At 41.0% G+C, this 27,417-nt stretch overlaps 1 protein-coding gene and 1 long non-coding RNA gene across 10 annotated transcripts in view; one reads left to right on the plus strand and one right to left on the minus strand.

Moving 5' to 3' along the window:
* Positions 1–27,417, plus strand: part of PTCD2 (pentatricopeptide repeat domain 2) — a 113,879-nt gene that overhangs the window by 13,746 nt on the left and 72,716 nt on the right. For 5 of the 9 annotated variants that reach the window (XR_003414292.2, XM_027040250.2, XM_027040259.2 and 2 more), the window contains exons 7-9: positions 1,219–1,332; positions 4,830–4,904; positions 13,028–13,141. Coding sequence is in view for 7 of the 9 variants with exons in the window: in XM_027040250.2 (XP_026896051.1) it covers positions 1,219–1,332; positions 4,830–4,904; positions 13,028–13,141 (303 nt within the window). In the remaining 2 variants the exon portion in view is untranslated. Of the gene's footprint in view, positions 1–1,218; positions 1,333–4,829; positions 4,905–13,027; positions 13,142–13,223; positions 13,689–14,012; positions 14,174–18,563; positions 19,389–27,417 lie in introns of those variants that run through there. The other 4 variants (XM_027040242.2, XM_053223808.1, XR_001430601.3 and 1 more) reach the window with 3 other exon arrangements.
* Positions 9,401–25,820, minus strand: LOC128315910 (uncharacterized). The gene is made up of 3 exons (XR_008299087.1): positions 25,473–25,820; positions 24,159–24,344; positions 9,401–10,204 (listed from the first exon to the last, which is right to left on the minus strand). It is a non-coding gene; the product is annotated as an uncharacterized LOC128315910 (long non-coding RNA).

The raw sequence follows: 27,417 nt of genomic DNA on the forward strand, positions 1-27,417 counted from the left end.
GTAATTCATTTGTGAAATCAAAGGGTTGATTTCAAGAGCCCCAAGCTTTTACTATAAAAGGCCAGATAGTAAACACTTTAGGCTTTAGAGGCTATGTACAGTCTCTACCACATATGGTCTTTGTCACATATTCTATCTTTGTTTTTGTTTTTACAAACCTTAAAAATTTTGAAAACCATTTTTAGCCATAAGCTGGACTTGGCCAAGGGTCTTATAGTTTGCTCCTTGCTAGATTATTAGGTGATCCTTTACAATCATATCATTTTCTTATTTTATGAAACAATGCCAAACACACAACACCTGAGCATCAGTTTATTCAGCTCTGTGTTACTGAGCTTTCTGACCTTTTTAGAGATGCCTTCCTGAGTGTGTGCTAAAGTGTAGAGAATTTAATTCTGCTCCTTAGGAAGGCCGGAGGACTTTTCTCCCCTGTACTGTGTCTGAAAATAACTTGTTTCACTCATTGAAGATGAGAGTTGAAAAATTGAACCAGTCAGCCGTTATAGATTCCCAGCCAGTTCTGGAAACTGTCCTCGCTCATCGTATTCAGGTTTTACTTTGGGTTTTGAGTTGTGGATTGCGTCATGACAGAAATACATAGATATAAAGCTAATGCTGTTCTCACAAACCTAATCCACCTACAGCATATACAAAGGAAGACAATTCAGTTTTACTGCTGCTGTCTGCTGGTTTGTGTGTCATTTAGTTCTTGGATTTTTTTTTAAGGTTTGTCTTTTCATGGGATTCTATCATTTCCATTCATATAAGTGTTCACGTTTTTAAGTATTTGACTTACATGGATATTTTCAGATTGGAAATCCCCTCAGAAAAACTTTTTGATGTTGCTGGGCTTTACTCTGTTATTTCACAAAGTAACAGACTGAGTTTTTACAGTTTTAACGTTGTAGTACTTGTGTCTAGAAACCAGTATGCCCAGATACAAAGAGACTTGTACACTCGGTGGTAAAAAGGCCCCAATTCAGAAAATTGACCAAAAGCTTTACAAAAGAAGTTAATTTAGATTTGAACTGCTAATATATAGATAACTTGGTCTTTTTGCAAGTAGCCTGTATATAGGGCTTAATCTGTTAAATAGGTTGAAATAGGCTCTGGGAAATTCTTTTAGAAGGAAATCTGAAATACTAAGCACTATCAATCATTTTGTTAAACTTAAAGGTACATGACATTTATTTACTGAGCCATCCTGTCTCCTGCCAGAATAGCTCTGAATCTTTGAAAATCTGTACTACATTAAGAGAAGAAGCCCTAATCAAAGGAGAAGTCCTCTCCAGGAGAGCATCCTGTTTTGCTGTGGCACTAGCTCTGAATCAGGTAATAAGGCTTCAGGATGTACATAAGTGAATTGGGAGTGGGAAGACTTGACTACTTGCATTTGTTCTTTTATTTATTTTTTTCCTTCTGACTGTATCCTAAAGAAAAAGTTCCCATAAAGAGACCAATGCCTTTGGTGCCATGGCAACCTACATCTACACCTGTGCCTCCAAAGGATGTTTTTGTTTACAGTTGAGGACCTAACATGCATTGCTGTTTAGAAGGGGCTGGCCAAGATTTCTGTGGAGACTCAAGTGAGGGAAGCTCTACTCTGAGAGAAATTTGTCAAGTAATTCAAATGAAAATTTTAAATGATTGTTTTACCATGTAACGTTTCAGAACACTTTAACTTAGTGCTCTCCAAAGTGGAATTTACTTGAGGTGAATGAGGAATCCTGGGTCAGTTTGCTGTTTAAGTGGAGTCATCGTATATTTCTTAGACCCAAATACTCTATTTGGAAGAGGTTTTAGTGATCTTTTAGCCTCTCCGTGTCTCAGGACAAATGAAGGCAACTGAGGTCAGAGAGAGGAGAGGACTTTCCTGCCATCACATAGCAGTGAAGGACAATTAGAGCTGGAACCCTGGAATGATCTCATGGTTCATGAGTTTGAGCCCTGCATCGGGCTCTCTGCTGTCAGCCTGTCAGCACAGAGCCCAGTTCAGATCCTCTGTCCCTCTATCTCTGCCCCTGCCCCGCTTGTACTCTCCCAAAAATAAATAAGTATTTTTTTAAAAAGTTAAAAAGTTATGCCATTTGGTGCTTAGATACATAGTTCTGCTCTATCATTGACGTATATATCATTGTAAGTCTGTCACTGTCGCATTACAAAGTGCCTCTTTTGGTTTTGTTTAGAATGCTTTTTGGGATTTTACCTTGTCTAATGTTAATATCTCTCCCACCCCATCCCAGTTTTTTTTTAATTTTTTTTAAAGTTTTTATTTTTAAGAGACAGAGTATAAACATGGACAGGCAAAGAGAGAGGGAGACACAGAATCCGAAGCAGGCCCCAGACTCTGAGCTGTCAGCACAGAGCCCGATGTGGGGCTCAAACTCATGAACCATGAGATCATGACATGAGCCGAAGTTGGATGCTTAACCAAGCGTAATTGAGCCACCCAGGTGCCCCCCCCAACCCCTGCAACCCCAGTTTTTGTTTGCCTCTTTGGTTTAATTAGGTTTGCATTCGCCTCCCACATCTTTTCCTATCCTTTTATTTGCCATCTTTTCTGAATTGTTTTGTGTGTATCTCTTATACACTGCATAGATTTCAACATTGTCTTACTATATGCTGCTAGTCTTTTAATGTCCTCCATCTAGATAGACGTGGTGTATTTAATCTTAGGTTTCAGTTATGTTTTGTTTTTGTTTTTGTTTTCAACTTTTAAAATTGCTTCTAGCATGTGGTGGTTTTCTTTTTTTTTTTTTTTTTGGTTTGTATTTTTGCATTAGTGGTTACTTTAAAACCATAACTTGATTTAATCTTCTTAGTATTCTAATGAATTTGACAGTACCTATTAGTTCCCTACAGTGAGTAATGCTGAAATTAGTATATTTCCTCTTTTTTCTCATTTTCCTCCTCTCCACCACCCAATTTTGGTTGATATGTTACTTTTCATAGTACTCATTTTTTTCTTAAGTATGCTTATTTGTCAGCTTTAAATGCTGTTTTTCTGACCACACATAATAAAGACAAGGCAACTAAGCATACTTTCTCTTATATATAGTGTTTCTCCCGTTGTCTTCATTATCCAACTACATAACACTTTGTGCTTCATTCTGCAACCGTATTCCCCACATTTGTTTTAGTTCTGTATGTATTTAAATATGTATTCTTATGTATACTTGAACATATTCATATATTTTAAAATATTCATTTACTATTGGTTTTCCAGTCATCCCTTTGTTGATTGAAAGGCAGCTCTTCTTTTTCCTCATGGTGTCTTTATATAGATCATGTGCTGGTTCATTTTTGAGTACTCATTGATAGACAAGTTTCTTACACCAGCCATTTACAGAAAATCGAGGTCAGGGAGAAAGCAGAGCCATGTTGTCATGTTCTAGACTAGTAGGACTTTTTTTTATGTTTGAGTTTTGTCTACAAAAATGCCTAGGCCTTATTTCTCCTTGGCTACTGGGAATAGACATGGAGGCAGTTTTCAGTGAAGAATCTCATTCTCTGCCCCTGTCGTAGTGACAGACTCTTTCCTGTGAGTATGGCTTATCTATGTAAGTTTTTGGTTAGCCTCACTTTTGCCACAAAAAGGATCCAGAGGAATTCTCCTTAGTAGTCCTAAATTCCATTGCCATTGTTGTAAACAGGAATTCAGATTTTGTACTTCAGATCGTGGCCCTCACCTTTGAGAACTACTTTGTGGGCTCCTAAGATAGGCAGCGATGTTCTCTGCTCACTGCTTTATCTAGAACTCACCCTGTTCTCTGTCTCCCATGTTGTTGGCAGTACTTCCATCTCTTGTGAGCTTTAAGGTTTCTGCTCTTCTAATTATGTCAGGCATGGAGTTTGCATTTCTGCTTCTCAATCTTGATTTCTTTTTTTTTTCTTCAAAACTTGTCCAGTGGGAGAAGGAGAAATGCCAACTTTATGCCCCCATCTTAAAAACTAGAACTCAGAGGCACCTAGGTGGCTCAGTTGGTTAAGTGTCTGACTCTTGATTTCAGCTCAGGTCATGATCTCACAGTTCGTGGGTTTGAACCTCTGTCACTGCAGAGCCCACTTGGGATTCTCTCTCTGCCTCTCCCTTGCTCATGCGCTGTCTCTCTCTCTCAAAATAAATAAATAAGCATTTTAAAAAAACGAACTCAGTTTATTAAAATGTTTGGTAATTTTCTAGATTTGGAGTGCATAGGTCACAGGATGAAAGACACACCATAAGGAGTATAGTCGATAGCCTTGTAATAGCGTTGTATGGTGACAGATGGCACCTACACTTGTGGAGAGCACAATTTATTGTATAGACTTGTTGAGTCACTATGTTGTACACGTAAAACTAATGTAACACTGTGTGTTGATTATATTTCAATAAAAATAAAGTATTTTGGAAACTTTTTAAAATTTAGTAATATGCAAATGTAGGAAATATTTTGTAGAAAGTTCATTGTTTTTCCTGCAAACATTTATTTATTTATTTATTTATTTATTTGTTTGTTTAGAGAGCATGTGAGTGAGCACATGAGTGGGGGAGGGGCAGAGAGAGGAATCCCAAGTAGGCTCTGTACTGTCAGCACCGAGCCCATCTCGGGGCTTGGATTCATGAACCATGAGATCATGACCTGAACAAGAGTCAGGTGCTTAACCAACTGAACCACCCAGGCGCCCCAGAAAGGTCATTTTTGATTACCAAAAAAATTTTTTCTTTGTGGACTTCAAAATCCCTGGGGCACCATGAATAGGAATATCCTGCTGTCTTTAAAAAGTCTTTATGACAGCAGAGTAATGTTCATATGATTTGAAGTATAACTTGGTTTTCTTTCTTCTAGAACCAGGTGGCGAAAGCTATATCAATTTTTTCTCAAATCATGAAGCCAGAAAGCATTATCTGCACTAATTTAAATGTAAGTGACTTCTTTGTTTAAAGTAAGGCTTGAAAGGTATTAAGATGATGTCTAGATTTTTTAAATCTGTGTATAAGGAATTTTGATCTCCTAAGATCTTGATTCAATTCAGTGATTTATTGAGCTCTGTGTTAAAGTTACATTATAGCCCCTCTAACAGGAGTCAACCGGCTGTGCTTCCAGGAGTTTATAAACAGGTGAGAAATGTAGATATGCTCAGATACAAGATGTAGCTAAATGCTGCAGGTATAACACATGACTACAGAAAGCTGTGAATACAGAGAGGAAGGAGATAGACTCTTAACTTTGTCTTGACTGAGACTTGAGAATAATCTTTGTGCTAATTGCATCCTGTTTATGGTACCTAACCCAGGGAGTTAGTATACCTATGGTGCATAAAATAGTGCTTGACATGGTAAGAACTCAACAAATGTTAGTTGTTTTCATTCTTGTGTTGCCAGCCTGCCATGGCCCATCTGTCCCAGTGAGCAATGAGTCATCTACGCCTTACTGGTGCAATTAAAAAGACAACGAGACTCTTGTCATTAAAGACCTCATACACCCCATTCATCTAACCCCTGCTGAGGCCCTGCTTGTATGCTAAGTATACTTGTGTTATGGGGAGTTGAAAAGAAAGCCCGTAACTTTCAAGAACTTAGTCTCCTGAAACATCACAAGGTCAAGATGAGGAAAACATTGTCAAAAGAACAGAAATGTGTTAATGCCAGTGTGGTATGAACTAGGACAAAGGGTCACAGCCAGGGCAGTGTTGCAACCTGGGGAGTGAAGTGCTGGCCAGTGGGAGCAAACTGAGCAGGTCTCAGTGAAGAGAGAATTGTTGAGCAGTGTCTGAAAGAGGACAGGACCATGGGATTGAAGGGATGAGGGTTAAAGGGCATTCTTTGTTAGGAGATTAGTTTTGGTGAGGGTTCCCATTAAAAGAATATAAACTTTTTAAAATATTTTTTATTTATTTACTTATTTTGAGGGGGGTGTGGTGCAGAGAGAGCAGGGAGAGATGGAGGGAATCCCACACAGGCTCTGCGCTGTCAGCACAAAGTCCAACCATGAATCATGAGATCATGACCTTAGCCGAAATCGAGAGTTTGATGCTAAGCTGAGCCACCCAGGCACCCCTGCAAACTTTTAATTGTAACCACTTCTTACTAGCCTTAAGTCCTTAGGCAACTTATTTAACCTCTATGGTCTCCATTTTCCTTTTATCTGAAACAGCAATAGTAATAGAAATATTACCATCCTGTCATTGTGAAAATTGAAAGAGTAATGCGTATAAAGTAGATAACACTGTACCTGGCATGTAATCAGTGTTCAGTGAATGCTTGCTAATACCAGAAGCATTTGTTTGAAATGAAGTGTGTTACATAAAGAGGAATGTTTATATTTAACAAATCCTAGAACCCAGTGAGTAGGAATTAGGCATAATTCCAAGGTTCCATGGTTTTCTGTTCTTCCATAGTGATTATCCTCAAATGTCACCCCCAGACCAGGGCCCAGATGACTTTCAAGAAAGGACTAGGGGTGCTTGGGTGGCTCAGTGGGTTAGCGTCCAATTTTGGCTCAGGTCGGAATCTCATGGTTCGTAAGTTCAAGCCCCTCATTGGACTCTGTGCTGACAGCTCAGACCTGGAGCCTGCTTCAGATTCTGTGTCTCCCTGTCTCTCTGTCCCTCTCCCACTTGTTTTTTCTCTCTCTCTTAAAAATAAACATAAGAAAAAAGAGAGAGAAGGACTAGATGAGCCTTTCTGGTAAAGTTTGGAGAATAAGGTTGCCAAAAAATCTGCGATAAGAATACCTTATATTTGACCTCACATTGACTTTTCAAAGTCCTTTTGTGTGAGGGAAAGATGGCCAGGGAACGAGAAAGATGGATACAGTGATAATAGAGAAACTGAAAAAAAGCATGGTTTTGGGAGGGAAGAGACTAAATACTAGGAAAATATCCAAAAAAAGATCTTGTAGTTTTTAAAGGGCAGGAACCTAGATGGGGGTGAATATCATAGCTGTTAGTTAAGAGCTCATCTATATAAGACCAGCAGTGGGTCTGATATGAACTGACAAATGCCACAAAAAAGTGAAGAGGACCAAGAAGTGAGTTTAATAAGACAGCAGCGATGAGGCAGAGGAATCCCCAGAAAAAGACGGGGAAGAAATAGCACCAGTGTATAGAAATCTAAGAGGACTGATAACCCTGCCCGTCACAGCCTGCTGCAGACAGCCCCTGTCCCAAGACTGGGTGCCTATGCAGAAACTGCAGGTCAGAGCAGATGGGTCAGCCTGAAAAGCTCACAGGCATGAGATCTGGGAGGTCAAGGTGGCAAAGGTCCAGAGTCCAGAAGTTGAGGTCATTTGAGCCAATAGTATCAGTAAGCCAAACGGGAGGAAGCCTACTCTTCCAGCAGGTGCTGTGTGTGTTGTGCCTTCTCTGCTGGCTACTGGGTTTTGATGACTCTAGGTATACAAGTACATAATTGCTTCTGAGAGAGGGAATGGCCTGCAGATGAACTCCTTTCAGGATTGGACAGAAGTAGAATTGCTAGGATTCCAAGTGGTTCATAGTATCAGGTAGGAAAGAGAAGTGTTCTGTGGATCATTGGTAGCTTTTCCTAGAGTTGAAATGAGCTTGGGAGGATCAGTAAGGATTGATGGTGAGAAATTGAAGAGATACAGATCAGCACAGTTTCCATTTAATTAGCTAAGGTACCACGCTAGGTACTTAATACTCATTGGTTCATTTTATACAATGTAGGAACAATATTTCCCCATATCACACATGTGGAAAATGGAGATTCAAAGGGTGAATAAATTACCCAAGTTCTTGAAGCTAATTATGTACAGAGTCAGGCTGTAACACAAACACATCTGTTTGATTACAAAGCTTAGGGTTTCCCCACCACTCCAGACCTGCAGAGATAAGGGTTGTGTCTTTTTATTCAGGATTGGGACTAGCTGATCCTCCTGAATGATGAAAAGGAATAGGATTGGGTGTCAAAAAGCCAAGTTGCTGGTAGTGCACATGCTCTATGTTCTTGTGTTGAGAGGCTTCATCTCTTGCACTCCTTGGCTGTCACATTTATTATGAGAATCTAGTGATAATTTTTTTTTGCATCTGAGAAAGTGCTTTGGTGGCAATAAAACATAGCCTGAGAGTGAAGCTGTCCACTCACAGTAGGAGGAGAAATCCAGAGCCCAGAGCATGGTGGGGAGTGCGCCCACCAGCCAGGACAGCAGGACTAGCTTCTTTTCTCTGAGAGCTGGGAAGGAAGGGCAGCTGATAAACTTGGTGGAATGGGTATGTTTTGGGCAAACACTATATAAGGAACCTTGAACTCATCTTGAATATGAATTGTCCCTCCATGAACTGGGTCACAGAAATATACATTGTTCAGACACTTAAAGACCATTTTATCGTTTATTGTTTAAAAGTGCTCACTCAGGAACTTCTTCCAAATGTCCAACCAAGTGTCTTATATTTCAGGGTAAACCTGTTTTGGCTTCCTTAGGGATATTGAAAAAATATGGTTGCCATTCTCAGGTTTAATAATCTTTCAGATTCAGATCTCTGTTATTAGAGCAGGCTTTTAAAAACTGATTTAATGGGCTCTAGCTTCTCTAAGGCTGAGTCATCTACTTGGAATCCCTAAGGGCAATTTGTTAATTATTAAGAAATGGAAACCTGACAAATAGGCTGCAGTAGAAAGTCAGTTCAGTCAGTATTAGCAGAAATAAATGAAGTTTTTTGTTTTTTTTTTCTGATCTACTTTAGAAATTAATGTCTTCTACTAAAATCTTTTCCTGCTGCCAGTTGGAATTTGAACTTACCTAATTTTTCCCCCTCAATTTTCTTTTCATCAAAATTGCTCTTGCTGCCAATATGACCCAGAGGGCCTGATTTTCCATTTTCCCAGCTAATACTTGCTACATACTGAATTGATTTCGCAGATGATCTCATGGAGGCGCATGCATGTTGGCTCTGCTGTCTGAATTCAAACTCATCAATTTCAAAAGAACTGTAGCCCCCTCTTTAGCAATGTTAATCAATATCAAAAGATTAATCTCCACTTCTAAATAATGTTTGAAAGAGCTGAGATCAACATGGGATAGCTTTCAACTGATGCTATTTGAATTCCAATCATGTCTCTAGAAATAAGGCATGTCTCCAAGTGGATACCCATTTTGGAATTCAATTACCTTGCAGGGGAATTGCAAATTGGTTAGTTTTGCTACTTTTACCATTATTTGTTAACACAGAAAAAAATTTTTTTTTAATATTTATTTATTTTTGAGAAAGAGAGAGCATGTGCATGTGTGCTTATGTGAATGGAGAAGGGGCAGAGAGAGGAGAGAATTTCAAGCAGGCTCCATGCTGTCAGTGCAGAGTCCAGGGCGAGGCTTGATCCCACCAACCATGTGATCATGACCCAAGCTGAAATCAAGAGTCAGACGCTCAACTGACTGAGCCACTCAGGTTCCCCAACACAGATAGATGTTTTTCGGTTTTTTGGGTTTTTTTAAATGTTTGTTTATTTTTATTTTTGAGACACAGGGAGACAGAGCATGAGTGGGGGAGGGGCAGAGAGAGAGGGAGACACAGAATCTGAAACAGGCTCCAGGCTCTGAGCTGTCAGCACACAGCCCGATGCGGGGCTCAAACCCATGAACCATGAGATCATGACCTGAGCCGAAGTTGGATGCTTAACCGACTGAGCCACCCAGGCTCCCCCAGATAGATGTTTTAATGCCCCTTTCTGCAGTCACTAAGGTCCCCCTAAAGTTACAGTCCATGCTAGGAAGCCTCCTAGGCTGCATGGGGTAGGCAAAGAGATAGGACTCTTTCTCTTAAATCCCTTAAGATTTTGGAACTTAAGAATTGCATTTTGGCTAAGAGCAATGTAGACTGGAGGGGAAAAAAAGGAGTATGTACAACTGAGAAGCTTTGTTTTTCTTCCATGTATAAAAACCATGTAGATGGTCAGTCTAGGTCTGGTGTGACATTTTATGATAACATCAGGGACCCAGCCTCTTTCTGTGTTTCCATACCACCATTGTAAGCATATGATTTTTATCTATTACGTCTTTTCCAGCAAGATAGAGGAAGAATGGAGGAGAAAGACACTGGACCCTTTTGAGGATGCTTTCCCAAATGTCTCACCCAGCCACTTGTACTTACATGTTATTGGCCAGAACTGAGTCCTGTAACCATACGTAGTAGTAGCAAAGAAACATGAGAAATATAGTCTTAGAATTCTGTACATGACAGCGTCAGTTGAAGTTAGGGAGTTCTGTTAATCAAAAAAGAAGGGGAGGATGGATATTGTTTAGAAAACTAGCAGTCTCTATGGCACTATGATATTCTACTTCAAATATAGCTAACTTAAAAGACAAAGACAAAATGCTAATTTCTGCATGTTCAGGGCTTCTGGTCCTTTATTTTGGTCAAAGGCACCCAATGACTTGTGAACATTTTTTGACGTTTCAGAAAACCAGAGGGGCAGGAGGTGTCCTTCTGTAGTTCTTAGAGTAGTTTTCCTTACCTAAATTCGCCCTATTCCTTGCTAATTTTCTTAGTCTTTGGTTTGAAATCTGTAAGATTGAAGCATTGTGCTGTACCTTGATCTAGTTTTCCTTAACTGTACCCTGAGGTTTCAGTTTGAGACCAATTCCAGCTTTAAATTCTCTCTTTGCCTTTTATCAGTAACTGCCTCATCTATATTGTCCTTCATCAGTCTATTTTGAGGTATTGAACTTTACTCTTGAAATCCCTTCTGAATCACAGATAGTTGCTGGAGGCAGGGAGGGAAATTGGGAAGACTTAAGAAGAGAAGTTGAAATCTTCCAGGAGCACATCATTAATAGATCCTAGCATGGAGCTCCAGGAGGTTTATCTGTGTAAATTGCTAGGGGACCTCTGTTCTCCTTCTCATTCGTTATTGGCGAAGGTCTGCTAGGTGCAAGGCACTAGAGACCTAACACCTAACAAGGTCAATTTCTCCTTGCCCTCAATAGGACAGACAATTGCCAACCCAATCAGAATTGGTTATTATTAATGTAAGAGTTTGAAGTACTATTGAGAGTCAGAGACTTTACCCTACTTTTAAGCTAATGAGTAAACCTTCCATAGTTTCATGGATGCTGGTAGAGTTCACAAGGTACTGAGAGGTGAAGGACATTTCCTTAAATCAGAGCAACAGTAGTAGCCACAACATTAGCATTTTTGCATCAGTTTCTTGAACCCAGTTCCCACATGGCAACCCGAGGTCTATATGCCTCTTATACATACAGGAGAACCCAGATCTCTCAAAATGGCAGTAAGCATGCCTGCCCTTTTCTCTACATGAGGCACCATGTCGGTCTTTCCAGGCTGTGGGTTCTATGAATATCCTTGAAAAGATAGTCTGGAATAAAGGCAGGTAGTACTTCTTCTCCTTGAATGTGAGAAATCTGTAGTGTTGCCTCCCAGTGAAAAGTGTGCTCATGACTTGGCCTGTGCTTTGCAACACTGAACTTAGATTGGGTTCTTTGGATTTAGCCTACTTGGAATCATTTCATTCTGTTCTTTGGGACCAAAGTTAGCCCCTCATCCTGATCAACTGCTAAACAAACTTAAATTGTTATAATGGTCTGTAGAAAGAACTAAGCTGGTTTGCTATATGAAAAGAAATATCTCTTCCAGAAAAACTCTTTTCCAAAGGATCAAGAGCCTTTGAAATGTTTATATTCTTTGACTTTATAATTTTACTTCTGGAGTCAAGTCCTAGATATTAACAAGGTTTTTGTTTTTTTTTTTTTTTTTAATGTATGCATTTATCAATATGTTGAACTTACCAATATATTGAAGAGTGGTATTGCTTAAATTAACAAATTATCATATACGTATTCATCATTAAAAATGAGGTATTCTATAATTTCTTAATGAGAAAATATTCACTGTATAATAGTTGACAAAAAGAATCGGATCTGGGGGAAAATTAATACATTTGGAAGATAATACATGAAATTGTAAACAGTGGATAACATTAGTTGGGGAATTCTGAGTCATTCTGATTTTCTTTTCTTTTTTAATGTTTTTATTTATTTTTGAGAGAGAGAGAGAGAGAGAGCACCAGCAGGGGAGGGGCAGAAAGAGAGGGAGACCCAGAATCCAAAGCAGGCTCCAGGCTCTGAGCTGTAGGCACAGAGCCCAACGCAGGGCTTGAACCCACAAACTGTGAGATCATGACCTGAGCCGAAGTTGGATGCTCAACCTGCTGAACCACACAGACGCCCTGTTATTTTCTTTAACCTTTTCTGTATTTTTCAAATTGTACTAGTGAATATTGGTAATGGGTGGAGCGAAGGGGGGAATGTGTTTTTTTCCTTGGGTTAAATATGTCTATCTGATGGAAGGTAGTTAGTGGTACCATCTTAAAAGCCAAGTACAGTACCCAGTTTTAGAAGTTCCTTAATAGCCACAGTGTAAATAGGAGTACTTGAACCAGCTTCCTCTTGATACCTGCAACTGATTAGCCTGCAATTTCTAGAAAGGAGGAAGGAAGGAAGGAAGGAAGGAAGGAAGGAAGGAAGGAAGGAAGGAAGGAAGGAAGGAAAGGTAAAGGTATATTTCACCCCACAGTCGATCTTAGGAGATAGTCTCATAGTCCTCTGCTCCGAATCTGGAAGAAATAGGAAGAAACTGATAGTAATGTTTGAGTACCTGCTGTGTGCTGGTATTTTATTCGATATTCACAGTAATTCCAAATGTGAGACGTAAACCTATTTTCCTAATTTTATAAATGCAAAAGTTGGAAGAGCTTAAATACATGGCCAGAGTTACATAGCTCATAATTGCCCATGCCAGGAGTCCAGCCCAAATATGCCAGACTCCAAAATCTGTATTTTCTCCATTTCTATCTTTAGGTAAGTTTTGAAGTTGAGGTGTTTTAATCAGCTGTTGGAAACCCAAGTTCCGGCTGATAGACATATATTCGAAGCATCTTTGAATTTGTGCAAGAGAATGAATTAGGTAATAGCATGAAAGCAGGTAGATGCCTGTAAATGTAGGGTTCATACATCATTGTTGAGCGCTGGCTCAGTCTTGTTTTTGCTTGTTTGTTCTTTGTATTCAGATTTTGATTCATATCCAGTCAAATATGTTGAAAACCCTGATAAAGATATTAAAGGATGCTGCAGACGGAAATTTATCAAAATTTGTGAAAAGACAGGAGTTCTCAGAAGAAGTGGTGAGTATGAGATTGCTGCAGAAATGATTTAAAGGTGAAAGGACATGCATTAGAGTATCCACTTACTGTCTTCATTCTACAGGCCGCCTCCTTAAAGAGCGTCAAGTATGACAACATCTCTCTTTTTCCTGTTAAAAGATTTCTGTTTGGGTGCAAAGGTTTTTTTTCTTCCAACAGGAAGTATCCTCTGAAATTCTAGGAAAACTTGGTCCTCTTACATTATTTCCCCACCCCCCACATAGTGTTTTCCTGCATCCTGGGTCCCCTTTTTCCTCAAGCCCTCCAGTACCTTCTGCCCACTCCCTGACCCCTGCGCCCTGCTTCATGGCGGAAGTAGGAGCAATCAGGAGAGAACTGCTGCCTCACCGACCACCTCCTGTCCCGCCTGCTCATCTTTCCTCCTGAAGCCATGGCAATTGAATGCACCTCTCTGGAGCAGGCTTCCCCACTGAGCCCTAGAGCCCATCCCTCAGACCCACTGTAGGACATCAGTTCAGAAGATATTTTACCCTCTTTTGAGCATCATGAACATCCCCGTCCCTGGGGATCATTCCCATCAGCAGTAAGCTACAGTAGCTCTCATCTTAAAAATTAAAAAAAAAAAAGTGTCCCTACTTACACAAATAAAAAGACATACTGTGTGTTGAGATAGGCGGACTCAACCCCATAAAGTCACTTCTTCCCAACTTATTGTGATAATGTAACCTAATAAAAGTGCCATTAGTTTTGTTTGTGTGGTTAAAGTTTAGTAGGAAGAACAAACTAACAAGAATAACTGGGAAAACCTTGTGAGAGGAGAGCAGGGAGGGGTGCTAGACCTGCCAGAAATTTAACCGTATTAATGCTTCTATAATCAGAACTTTGGTTTTAGGTACTGAATAGACCAACTAATGGAACTGTATAAATGTTTTTGCAAAACTATAAAACAAAATTAAATAGAAATGATAAGCAGTTTCAAAAAATTGAAAGCAGAAGGAAACAAAGGAACCCATGTCTCACACTGATGGCTGAAGCACACAAAGAGGAGCTACTGTAAGTCCTTTGAAATTTAGTAATTTGTCCATCAGTAGCTAAAGGGAAAAAAAAACTGTAAGGAAATCGTAAATGACTGGCAGTGATGAGTTTGTTACTAATGATATTGGTATTGTCGTTTTGACTAATGAAGAGGCCTGTTTGATTGGTTCGCCCTCCCTGCTTTTCTCCCTCCTTCCCTTGCCTTCTGACGGTACTGGTGCCTGCTGGTTGGCGGGAGAGGGCAGCAGGCTCCTTTCTCCCCCTCTGACATTCTGTTGCCCTCCCAGCCCTATCCCTTTTTTGGACTTGCACCCAAAGGCTTCTACCTGCTGGCAAAGGGAGCTTGTCAGGAAACTAACTGGATATGATTAATTTAAAGCTTCTGTTTGGATTCCTTAGTGCTGTGGAGGTTGTGATCCACCCAAACCCTTTTGGAGTATGTTTTAGGAAAGTAGGGTAACTGGAAATGTAAACCTGTTTTAAAGTGCACAGTTTGTGCATGTGCATCCATTACTGACACAACTTCAGTTTCCCCAGCAGCACTAATGCTTATCACTCTACTTAGATCTGGTTTATCAATATGTTGTCTCCATTATATGACTGAAGCATCCAAACAAACACCACATTGAGAAACACTGATTTTTTCCCCAAAGTCTATAAGATTGACTTATTTCAAAAGCTCCCCCTCTAGCTGAGTGTGTTCCTGGCTGTTGTGAGGCTGCATGGGGAACTGCCGTTGAGAAATAAATAAACGCTCTAACTCCAGTAGCCTTTGAACAGCTCTAAATAACACTTGTAAGACTGTATGCAGAGTCCTCCATTATAAAACCTGCATCTTACAAGTGCTCTGGGTAGTGTTGATGCCAACAGCTATTAAAGATGTCTCATATGGGGCGCCTGGGTGGCTCGGTCGGTTAAGCGTCTGACTTCGGCTCAGGTCATGATCTTGTGGTTTGGGAGTTTGAGCCCAGTGTCAGGCTCTGTGCTGGCAGCTGGTAGCCTGGAGCCTGCTTCCGATTCTGTGTCTCCCTCTCTCTCTCTCTCTCTCTACCCCTCCCCCACTCACGCTCTGTCTCTGTCTCTCAAAAATGAATAAACTAGGGGCGCCTGGGTGGCTCCATCGGTTAAGCGTCCGACTTCGGCTCAGGTCGTGATCTCGCGGTCCGTGAGTTCGAGCCCCGCGTCGGGCTCTGTGCTGACAGCTCAGAGCCTGGAGCCTGTTTCAGATTCTGTGTCTCCCTCTCTCTCTGCCCCTCCCCTGTTCATGCTCTGTCTCTCTCTGTCTCAAAAATAAATAAACGTTAAAAAAAAAAAAAAAAGATGTCTCGTGTGTGGAGATAAGGTTATACCTACCACCAAAGGAATGTTGAAAAGAATTGTTGGGTTGTTTTTTTTTTTAATTACTATGACTAAAATCTCTCCAAACATTCACTGTTTCTTCACTGATTTCTTTTTTGAAACTAACCTAACAATGGAGTAAAATCTCTTTTCTGCCTAAGTTGTAGAATGGTCCCTGTGACACCATTTGGTATTTGTGTAGTGATGGGAGAGAATTGATGCAGTATATGCAATTAGAGCAAAGTTATCTCCAGCTTGGCATGTTTGCTTGGCTGCTTTCGGAAACCATATGCTGCCCATTAGGTCACCTCACCTTGAACATGGGGCAGGGACTAAACAAGCTATTCATTCTTCTTAAGAATAACATAAAATGCTGAAACTTCTTACCTGAAGGTTCCTGGGAGCCCTTATTTGAAAGATAGGTATGTTGGCAGCAGATAGGGTTATGATCTATCTAGAAGGTGACCAGAGGATTTCTTAGGGACCTTGATCACACGTAAATTTTATAAGATGTGTTGTTGGATTGTATCATAAATAAGGATTGAACGAAGTCAACTATTGATTTTGTTCAAAAGTAGCTTTACATTGTTATTTAGAGCTCACCCATTTTTGTAGAATTAAATGCCATTCTTACACTTTTGAGTCCAATGTTCATACCTTTGGTTTAGACATCTCCATGCCTCATATTTGTGTATATCCAACAACCTCCTGACTTACCCACTTAGAACTTTCACAGGCATCTCAACCAGAACTCTTGATGTTTTTATGCTTCCAAATCTGTTCCTCCCATCTTGCCCATCTCTATTAATTACCTCACCCATCACCAAGTTACTAAAGCCCAAATTAGGAAGATGTCTTTGATTCCTCCCTTTCCTTGACCTCTTCCTCAATAAATCCTTTCAGTTTAACTCCCCAGATACACTTGATAGATGTCTACTTCAGCATGTTGTGTCTATGTTTTCCAGTCTAGACTGTGATCCTCTCTCATGTGGACTGTGGTATTGGCCTCTGGATTAGTCTCCACCCTCCCTTTCTCTACACGTTTAAACATTATCTGCAGATGTTTAAACCTAAATCAGATCCTGTCCTAATTTGGACCTTCTGACAGCTTCTAGAATGCATTCCAGAAAACTTAACCATGTATAAAACCCTACATATTTGGCCGTGCCTCCTGCTCTGATTGTTAAATTTGGCAAACTTGTTCCGTTGCTGTTTGACTCCTTTTCCTAGTATGTTTCATTGTATAGTATGTACCACATAAACACCCTTTTTTTTTTAATATGAAGTTTATTGTCACATTGGTTTCCATACAACACCCAGTGCTCATCCCAACAGGTGCCCTCCTCAATAGCCATCACCCACCCTCTCCTCCCTCCCACCCCCATCAACCCTCAGTTTGTTCTCAGTTTTTAAGAGTCTCTTATGGTTTGGCTCCCTCCCTCTCTAACCCTTTTTTTTTTCCCCTTCCCCTCCCCCCATGGTCTTGTGTTAAGTTTCTCAAGATCAACATAAGAGTGAAAACATACGGTATCTGTCTTTCTCTGTATGGCTTATTTCACTTAGCATCACCCTCTCCAGTTCCATCCATGTTGCTACAAAAGGCCATATTTCATTCTTTCTCATTGCCACGTAGTATTCCATTGTGTATATAAACTACAATTTCTTTGTCCATTCATCAGTTGATGGACATTTAGGCTCTTTCCATAATTTGGCTATTGTTGAAAGTGCTGCTATAAACATTGGGGTACAAGTGCCCCTATGCCTCAGCACTCCTCTATCCCTTGGGTAAATTCCTAGCAGTGCTATTGCTGGGTCATAGGGTAGATCTATTTTTAATTTTTTGAGGAACCTTCACACTGTTTTCCAGAGCAGCTGCACCAGTTTGCATTCCCACCAACAGTGCAAGAGGGTTCCCATTTCTCCACATCCCCTCCAGCATCTTTAGTCTCCTGATTTGTTCATTTTAGCCACTCTGGTGTGATGTGGTATCTGAGTGTGGTTTTGATTTGTATTTCCCTGATGAGGAGCGACATTGAGCATCTTTTCATGTGCCTGTTGGCCATCTGGATGTCTTCTTTAGAGAAGTGTCTATTCATGTTTTCTGCCCATTTCTTCACTGGGTTATTTGTTTTTCGGGTGTGGAGTTTGGTGAGCTCTTTATAGATTTTGGATACTAGCCCTTTGTCTGATATGTCATTTGCAAATATCTTTTCCCATTCCGTAGGTTGCCTTATAGTTTTGCTGATTGTTTCCTTGGCAGTGCAGAAGCTTTTTATCTTCATGAGGTCCCAGTAGTTCATTTTTGCTTTTAATTCCCTTGCCTTTGGGGATGTGTCGAGTAAGAAATTGCTGCGGCTGAGGTCAGAGAGGTTTTTTCCTGCTTTCTCCTCTAGAGTTTTGATGGTTTCCTGTCTCACATTCAGGTCCTTCATCCATTTTGAGTTTATTTTTGTGAGTGGTGTAAGAAAGTGGTCTAGTTTCAACCTTCTACATGTTGCTGTCCAGTTCTCCCAGCACCATTTGTTAAAGAGACTGTCTTTTTTCCATTGGATATTCTTTCCTGCTTTGTCAAAGATTAGTTGGCCATACCTTTTTGGGTCTAATTCTGGGGTTTCTATTCTATTCTATTGGTCTATGTGTCTGTTTTTGTGCCAATACCATGCTGTCTTGATGATTACAGCTTTGTAGTAGAGGCTAAAGTCTGGGATTGTGATGTCTCCCGCTTTGGTCTTCTTCAAAATTACTTTGGCTATTCGGGGCCTTTTGTGGTTCCATACAAATTTTAGGATTGCTTGTTCTAGCTTCAAGAAGAATGCTGGTGTAATTTTGATTGGGATTGCTTTATTCGATATCAGGAATGATTTTCAAGTACTAATTGTGAATTTTTTGTATAGCTTATAGAATCCCATGTAGTCATTCATACTTCTGTGTGGCCCGGTACCCTGGTTTTCACCATTATAGGTATACACTATACGTTTTAGTGCATTTGGACCTCTGCTTCTTGGAGAATCAGGAGAACAAGGAAGAAATCTTGCATAGAGATAATGATCTGCTCTTTGGCTTTTTCCAGCTGGCCAAAGCAAGGAAAAAAGTGAAGGATGTACCCGCCCTTCTGGCCAAATTTGATGAGATCTATGGGAAACTCCACATTAATGGCCAGGTCACCACTTGCACTTTGGATACTCTCCTCTGCCACACCCCTGGGGACAGAAAATCCCACATGGTACTATTAAGTAAGAGGACAGTCAGCCATCGGACCTTCCAGCCTCTCAACCAGTCTCTGTGGGCTGAATAACCCTATGCTCAAGTCACTCATGGGTCTGAGCTGGAAGGGGCCTCCCAGTGAGTTAATGGCTTCCTAAGAAATCAGGCATTGTACTCCAGTGGATGCCATGTTAACAAACACTTGGTCTCCTTAAATTTCTGCGTTGATTTCGAACTGTCATGCTGATCTGAGAAGTTAATGTTGTGCCACCATGAAGATCTAAATCGAGTCCAGCAGAAAGCTCCGCTCCCTCAGAAAGGACACTTCTTCTGTATAAAGTTCTAAGGATCCTTGAAGGAACATGACTGTGGTCTCCAGTCCAACTGCCGGTACCAGCGTAGAACCAAGTAAGCACTAGTGGGAAGGAAATTGCCATAAGTGGTCAACTCCAGTAAATTTTGGGGGGAGTAGTTACTTGCAGACTATACTCTTGCTGAAATCAGGAGGTCTGAAACCCTGTTTTGCTACTGTGGGCAATGGCTCAGGATGTTCTCACTGTTTCTGTCATCATCTGTCTGTGACCTTAAATAAGATGCTTGTGAATCTGCATATTGACTTGAAATTTTCATTTAAGTTTCATTAGGGTCACATTTTCTCAAAAATGAGAGAAATAAAAGATTCCTGAGAAGATATCTTGAAGTTATGTTTTGTTTTCTCAGCAGCACAAACTAACCCAGGACTTAGCTCTCAGAAGTGATAGGTTAACCAAAATTTAAATGGTTACTACTGTGGTCATAGGCAGGCCAATTGCTTTTCAAAATAAATGCCAGTAAAGACACATATGCTCTCTGTATTTTTTGTTTGCTAAATTTTAAGTATTTGGTCCTACATTTCATCTTATTGATGATCTTCTCTTTTCTCTTGGAATGCTTTATTTTTTTGTAAAAGTAAATGTGTCCTGACAGCAGGTTAAAGTTTCCTCATTCTGATCAGTCACACGATAGTTTGAAACAGCACCGGTGAGTTGTGCCTTTTGTTTCTCAAGGCCCACGTGATGTTCACGCCTTTCACCCATCTTCCTAGAGTTCTGTACACTCTTTCTTCAGTGCTGCTTCAAAAAGTGAGGTTTGGGGATGCCTGGGTGGCTCAGTGGGTTAAGTGTCCGCCTTTAGCTCAGGTTATGATCTCACAGTTGGTGAGTTGGAGCCCTGCATCAGGCTCTGCTGACAACTCAGAGCCTGGAGCCTGCTTCAGATTCTGTGTCTCCTCTCTCTGCCCCTCCCCTGCTCGTGTGCACGTGCATGCTCGCTCTCTCTCTCTCTCTCAAAATAAATAAACATTAAAAATTTTTTTTAAAAAGTAAGGTTTGCTTTTAGCTGATTGTTATTCAGAGGCAAGAAGTGTGCATAGAATCAGCAATTTTAGAGTAGGAGGAATCTTCTGAATCTCCTAATTTAACTCCCTCGTCTTTCAGGTGAAAGAAATGACTTGTCCAAATTGGTATAATTAGTTGCAGGTGGAGCTGAGATGAAACTCCCGATCCCTGGTCTGATACCCTTCCCACTAGAGCACATGTCTCTTCAGAGTTCGAATACTAAAGGAGGGCTCCCACGACTCACAGTGTGGCGACTCACTGTGTGGCCATGGGCTCACTGCAGTTTCCTTGTTTGTTAAATGAGCTAATCATACCCACCTCCTAGGCCTGATGTGAGAGTGGAATGAGGTGATCAATGTAAAGCAAGCCGAACAGTGGCTGGCACCGAGCAAGTGCTGAATGAACGTTAAGTATCGTCCTTTCTGTCAGTAGCACTCAGAATGTGGGTACCTAGTTGAAGAATTATATAAACAAATGTGTTCTTCCTTCTGTAAAGAAAACCCGAAAGAATTTCTTTTGCTTATGCTTGGTGAGGCCTTACCCCTTTTAAAGAAAACTCTGGGCCTTCATAGAATCTTAATTGTATTTTTTATGCCTCCTGTTTGGATTTCTCTACCTTCAAAGTCTTAGGGAATAATAGGGCATGCTTCCTGTCCCCCAACTTACCTTTTATCTTGTCTGACTTTCACAAAGAGCATTAAAATGCCTTTTATGCCCTGTGTGAACAGCTAACAACCATTCATTACCAAAAAAAAAAAAAAAAAAGGCAGTAAATAGCAACCATGACCTTCCTAAGCTCTGTTGCTCTGAACAGCTGGTGGCTATGGTGGCTATGGTGGCTCTGCTGACTGCAGAAACTGGGCAATTCGATCTGTTCCCAGAAGTGATGCTGAGAGGCCGCATTACAGCATGAACTAATGAGCCTTATGTTTACCCCAAAATAATAGATGATTCTGAAGGCTAAAACCCCATCAAGGAGAAAGTTTGCTTAGTGGATCATGAGCATTTCATTCTTTAAAGTTTCATAATTTTCTTGAAAAATGATGTTTTCTTGCAATCGATAATTTGCCTAAAGCATGCACTTACTCTGTTAATGAGAATATTTGGACAGAACATCTTATTCCCCAACCCTGTTATGTGCCTTTGTAGATTGTTTCATTTATTATAAATGTCTCTTGCTTCAGAGTCCAGATGTCATCCTGGTGGATACAGCACAGTGTGAGGAGAGGAAAAGATCCCTCCTTCACTAGGTGTTATCAGGATAGTGTTCTGGTTATGTCTTGCTGAGTCTCTAAGCCACTAGAACTTAGTGGCTTGAAACACCAATCATTTTCTCATTATCATTAGAATTGACTGGCTCAGGCAGGCTGCTCTTACTCTGGGTCTCAGGTGATTATCAGTTGTTGGTGGCTGGGATTAGAGTCACCTCAAAGGTTTCTTCACTTAATATTTGTGGCACTTGATGCTAGGTCCTCAGCTGAGGCTCCCTGACAGCATAGTGGCCAAGTACTAGGGAGTGTGCCAAGAGGACCAGGTGGAAGTTGTTGTCACCTTTTACCACCTGGTTTCAGAAGTCCTGTGGCAGCACTTCCACTCAAATCACAAGCTCATCCACATTCAAGGCGAGGGCACATTTATTCCAGCTTTCAGTGGTGGCAATGTCGAGGGAACACATGTTTTAAACTACCGGAGACTTTTTTTCCAGCAAGCTCTTTAAACTTCTTTCCCATTGCTACCTGTCTAATTAAAGTCGCCATCATTAGTCCTGTGTCTTTCAGCTATCTTCTCTACTATAGCCCACGAGGTTTCCAAAACAAATTTGTCCTTTTCTATTTAGAACCTGCTGAGGGCTCTTCACATCCCTCTGGATAAAGCTCTGTCTCTTCAACATGGTTTAGAAGGCCGTTCGTAATCTGGCCCCGGTTTGCCCAGCCAGCCGTATCCCTTGCTACTCCACACTCCTTCTTCCCTCCCACTCATTTTTCAGGCCATAACTTAGATATTTTTTCATCTGGAAAGGCTTTCTCTGTCCATCCACCTACCTCAAGTTCAGGTTAGGTGAACTGCTTCCGTACCCCTGTGCCTCACTTATCAACATGCATACCATGCTGCTGCCATTGTTCTCCATCCTTCACCACATTTAGGTGTCATGTCTATCTTGTTCTCTGTTGTTTGCCCAGAGCACGGTAGGGATCATATCAGAGGATGAGGACTCCTCAACTCACAAAACTCATTTGTACTGTGTAATGATGTTGGTTGTCATATCGCCCTGTGAACAGCTTTTTCTCTCCAGTGACTTCCACTCAGTCCCAGACACTCCACATATAGGCCTGACCCCAGGCTTTTGCTCAGCCTATTTTGTATCCTTTTCTTCTCCAACCTAAAATGCCCTCCCACTTTATCCATCCTTTTCTGCCTATTCAAGATTCACCTCACGTCACCTCTTCCATAAGATGTTCTCAAGATGGAGAGCCCTTATGGATTCTCCATTCACTCATTCACAAAGTCAATATTGAGTAGCTTACACTGGACAAGGCACTATGAAAGGCTCCTAAGATGCCACAGGAAGAACACATCATCTCCATTTCCCAAAGCAGAACATTTTTACCCTGCCATGTTGAACTTAAGGACCTTTTGGTCTAGTCATTTGTTCATTGCTCCTACAGACAGTACTCCTTACAGAGTGATCAAAATCTTCCCAAAGAATACTCAGTAGTGAAATAGACCAATCCTAAGCAATTTAGGCTGACATTTTTTTGACAGCAATCTAAGAAGTTAATACAAAATTGAACCAATTCCTAATGATTATTACTGAGAAATTATAATGGGGAGGTAAAGATTTATCTGCTATAATTTAGGTAGGCAGAATTGGAGGTTTCTCTATTTCTTTGCAAGCAACAAATTTCTTTTCTTTGTCTTTTTTTTTTTTTAACGTTTATTTGTTTCTGAGAGAGAGAGGCAGAGTGTGAGCAGGGGAGGTGCAGAGAGAGAGAGGGAAACACAGAATCCGAAGCAGGCTCCAGGCTCTGAGCTGTCAGCACAGAGCCCAATGCAGGGCTCAAACTCAACAGACCACGAGATCAGACTGAGCCACCCAGGCGCCCCACAAGCAAACAAATTTCTTACGCACTCTGTACTCTCTGTTTAGAACCCCAGAGGAATTGATGGAAGACTTGATCTTGCTTAAAGGATATTTTGAGCTTTGATTTTTTTTTCCTTTAGGTAAATGTTTGATCTTTCTGCATAGCTTCCTTTCACTCCTTTTCATAGATAAAATGACAGCTGGGTATAAGGCAGTGGTTCTCAGACTTCAGCAAGCATCAGAGATACCTGGAGAGTTTATTCAAACCCAGAATCCTGGGACCCATCTCCAGAGTTTTTGATTCCACAGATCTGGAGCAGAGTCCGAGAATGTGTATTTCTAATAAATTTCTAATAAATTGTCTGTTGCTAGTCTGGGGACTGTAGTTTAAACCACTATATTTTTTAGGAAGCTTATGTTTTCTTATGTGCAGGGGAGACTTGGGCTTCAGTTACCATCTCCGTTCTTCTGGTCTCTGCTGTGACCAGGAGGGAAGAGCAGGCAATGGGGTCTTGTCCCTGGACTCCTGAGCAAGTATCTGCTGAGGTGTGTATTGACTGCCATGTGCCTCCTGAGGACCCTCAGTCTAATGTTGACCCACCTCCACCTCACAGCCTCTCCACTGGAGTCAATGAATCAGGAATCCCAGGTCATTATGATTTAAGATCAATGAAAAATGTATTTAGTTTTTTCAAATTATACATACACACACAAATAGATACGTATATACCTATGTATAAATATCCATGTCAACTAAGGCAGCGTATGGCAGAATAGCACAGAGCTTGACAACAGAAACCGAAGATTTAAATGTACTTAATAACATTTCTATCTACAAATTTGACATACATTATGCATTTAAAAATGTGCGGTGAGCCAAATCATTGTGAATTAACCCCCCAGTGGAAATATTTCAGAAAAGTAAAAGAGAGTTTTTAAAAGGAAATGGTTTGTATTGCATAAACAATGAATCAAGGAATTAAGTTGGCTTGAACAGCATTACCTCAAAAATATCTTGAGTGGGGCACGTGGGTGACTCAGTTGGTTGACCTTCCGACTTCGGCTCAGGTCCTGATCTCACACATTTCGTGGGTTCGGGCCTGCATCCGGCGTTGGGCTGACTGCTCCGGGCCTGCTTCAGAGTCTGTCTCCTTTCTGGCTCTCTCTGCCCCTCCCCCACTTGCACGCACTCTGTTTCTTTCAAAAATAAATGAACACTAAAAAAAAGCCGCTTAAATATCTTGAGCAAAACTTGGTGTAATTCTGATTGAAATTTTTGTTGTTGTTGTTAATGTGTCAAAACGAGGGGATTAAAAAATGCCCTCTGTTTTCATGAACTTGGCATTCTCCAAGAGGAACAGACATTAAGTGAGTAACCCTGCAGGTGACCACATTTTTACAGTTGGGGTAAGGCCAGGGTGATACTTACATCACTCTGTGGAATAGATAATAAGTGGCATGCGTTGTGAAAATACGGGCACATACACAGAGAGGACCTTTTCTGGTCTTTCATAGCACCAATTGTGTTGTTCATTTTGACATGTAAAGTACATTACCTTGTGCTGTTAGAGAAATATTTCCAAGTACAGTACATCTAGTGTCTCCTGAAGGACAAACTATCCTACCTGTGTTTTATGACCCCAAAGTGCCTGTGTAGCATATTCCTATACTATGATACTATAATGTGGCCTTTATATTTTTTGAAAGGGTGAATTAATTGGCATGTTTTAGTTAATATGTATGGCCTCCCATGCTATGCTTTGTGTATTTCACAACTTTCTCATAAACTGGTTGCTCTTTCTTAGTTTTACATAAGACAGCCGAGACCTAGAGAAGTAGAATGCCCAAGAAGGGGGTGTAGGTGACTAGTGTGCATTAACACGCTGACCAGAGCCCTTTATCTTCGTTTCACTGCATGGGGTTTTCCCTCCAGTATTTCCAGGCTCTCAGCTAATCTGAGACAGAAGTGATTTGGGGAGAAAAGGGAATAGGGGGAGGGTACAAGAGTTTTACTCGAGTTTTCCCAGCTGCTAACGGAAGAGTTCAGAACTTTGCTGAACTGTACATTCTACCCACTTACGTACCTTATTGAGTTGATCTTCTGGGACTGTGACCTCCACAAGCCTCAGGGGCATATTTACCACAGTGATTAAAGGTGGGGTCTGGAAAAGAAGGCCCAGCAGAAAGAAAAGAACTCCACTTTTGGCTGCTAATCAGTGCCCTACAGCTGAAATACTCCAAAGCCGGGTGTCTGGGATAGAAGACCTCATTTAATTAGGCTCTGAGAGGAAAATGCACCAGCAGCCCCTGAGCCCACCTGGAAGACATCGAGGAATCGTGGTCTGTCACCTGCAGGCCTGCCTGGGAAATGCATCGCCTGATTAGTGATGTTCACATCCTTCATCTTTGCTGATTCCTTTTTCCTATCCCAAGTCAGGCCAACCGCCTCACCCAGAAGAGCCCAGCAGCACCACGTCACACATTCCACAGATCTCCCTTGTTGCCGGTCAGCAAGATCATCCCGTCGAATTACAAGTGACATCACAAAGGAAGACAGAACCTCCACAAAGTGACTGCCCTACAACTTGAATTGATTTTAAATCCATGAATCCAAGGCACATGCCTGGCAGCTCAGCAGCAGAGCCTCCTGATGTACCCCATTGCACTCCAGAGGGGCACATTATGTAACCATTAAGGTTCAAGGGGATTAAGGAGGCCTTCCTTCACTTTCATGGCTGGGAATTACTGAATTAGTATCAGTTGAAAGAGTATGTTCTGATTGTAGCCAGTGCCATGATGGCTACGTGCCCGTCCAAAGATAATTCAACAGGAATGCTGTTCACTGAGAAGCCAGGAGAGATCAAGCAACTCCACATGAGGCTTTGGGGCCATCGGGCTTTTCATCCTGTTTAAAACTATGGAGAGCAGAGGAAATGTCATTTCCAATTTAGATTAGCAGAGCCATTTCTTTGACACATCGGTGCTAAAGTAACAGGGAATTTCACAACAACATGCTTTGTATGCTAGGGTTTATAACATTTAAAAAACCTGCTAACACATAATAAGAGTTAATGATTGCATGGCTGTCTCTGTACCAAGCACATGGTAGACAGTATCTCATTTGATGCTCAGGAAAACCCCATTTCACCGGTGACGAAACAAGCTGAGAGAAGTTAAGTTCTTGACCATAGGTGTAATACCAGGGAGTGGGCAAGCACAGGTGGTCTGATGCCAGAGCTCATGTTTTTAATTCTGTCTCTGTATTGTGTGTCCAAATGGTGGCTGTGTGTATATGTGTGCATGCACATGCTCATATGTGCACTTTTCAGCAGAACCTCGAAGGGGCCACTGAGTGAAAAAGGTTAAAATATACATGCATACACACATACATACATATATATGCATGTGCTATATACACATAGACACACATACATACTTAATGTTTGTGTAAGGTGTAATCCCTCCCCAGCTTCATGCTTTGCTCTTATCACTCATATACAGCTGAACAACTTAAGTAGACAGCAGAGGGCGCCCAGAGTCACTATTTTTAAAAGGTGTTCGTTTTTGAAGGCATCTTTTCATTTCTGGAATTCAGGGAGAACAGAGGTCCACGTTGCAGGCTAGAAGGCAAAGGTAGCTGTAGACAGACTTCAGGGAGGAAACAGAATATTCCCTTCACTCATATTGAGAGTTCTTGTGTTGAAAGGGTGTTTTTTTTAGAAGAGAGAAAACAGGATGATCCTATGTAGATAGCATTCTGATGCAAGTGTATGTGGGCATACGCTAGATGTTCCATGAAAAAACATCTTCAGCTCCTTATGAAAGAAAAAGAATGAGCCTTTGTCTCACTTGGGAAGGCGTTTCCTCCTAAATTAAGAGGAAAAAATCCAGAATGAATGGTTTGCTATTATTTACTAAAATCATATTGGTATGGGAAAGAAGTAAAAAGGAATTAGGGGTGGCTCAGTCGGTTAAGCGTCTGACTTTGGCTCAGGTCATGATCTCACAGTTTGTGGGTTCGAGCCCCATGTTGGGCTCTGTGCTGACAGCTCAGAGCCTAGAGCCTGCTTCACATTCTGGGTCCCCTTCTCTCTGCCCCTCCCCAACTTGTGCTCTGTGTCTCTATGTCTCTCAAAAAATAAATGTTAAAAAAAAAATAACCAAACAAAGAATTAGGCTCTTAATTATTTGTTCTGTCTTTTCTCCCTACCCAAATCCATCAAACAGCCACCTGTCTCTTCCTGCCATCATCAGAGTTATTT

This window comes from Acinonyx jubatus, chromosome A1 (assembly GCF_027475565.1).
Source record: "Acinonyx jubatus isolate Ajub_Pintada_27869175 chromosome A1, VMU_Ajub_asm_v1.0, whole genome shotgun sequence".
NCBI lineage: Eukaryota > Metazoa > Chordata > Mammalia > Carnivora > Felidae > Acinonyx > Acinonyx jubatus.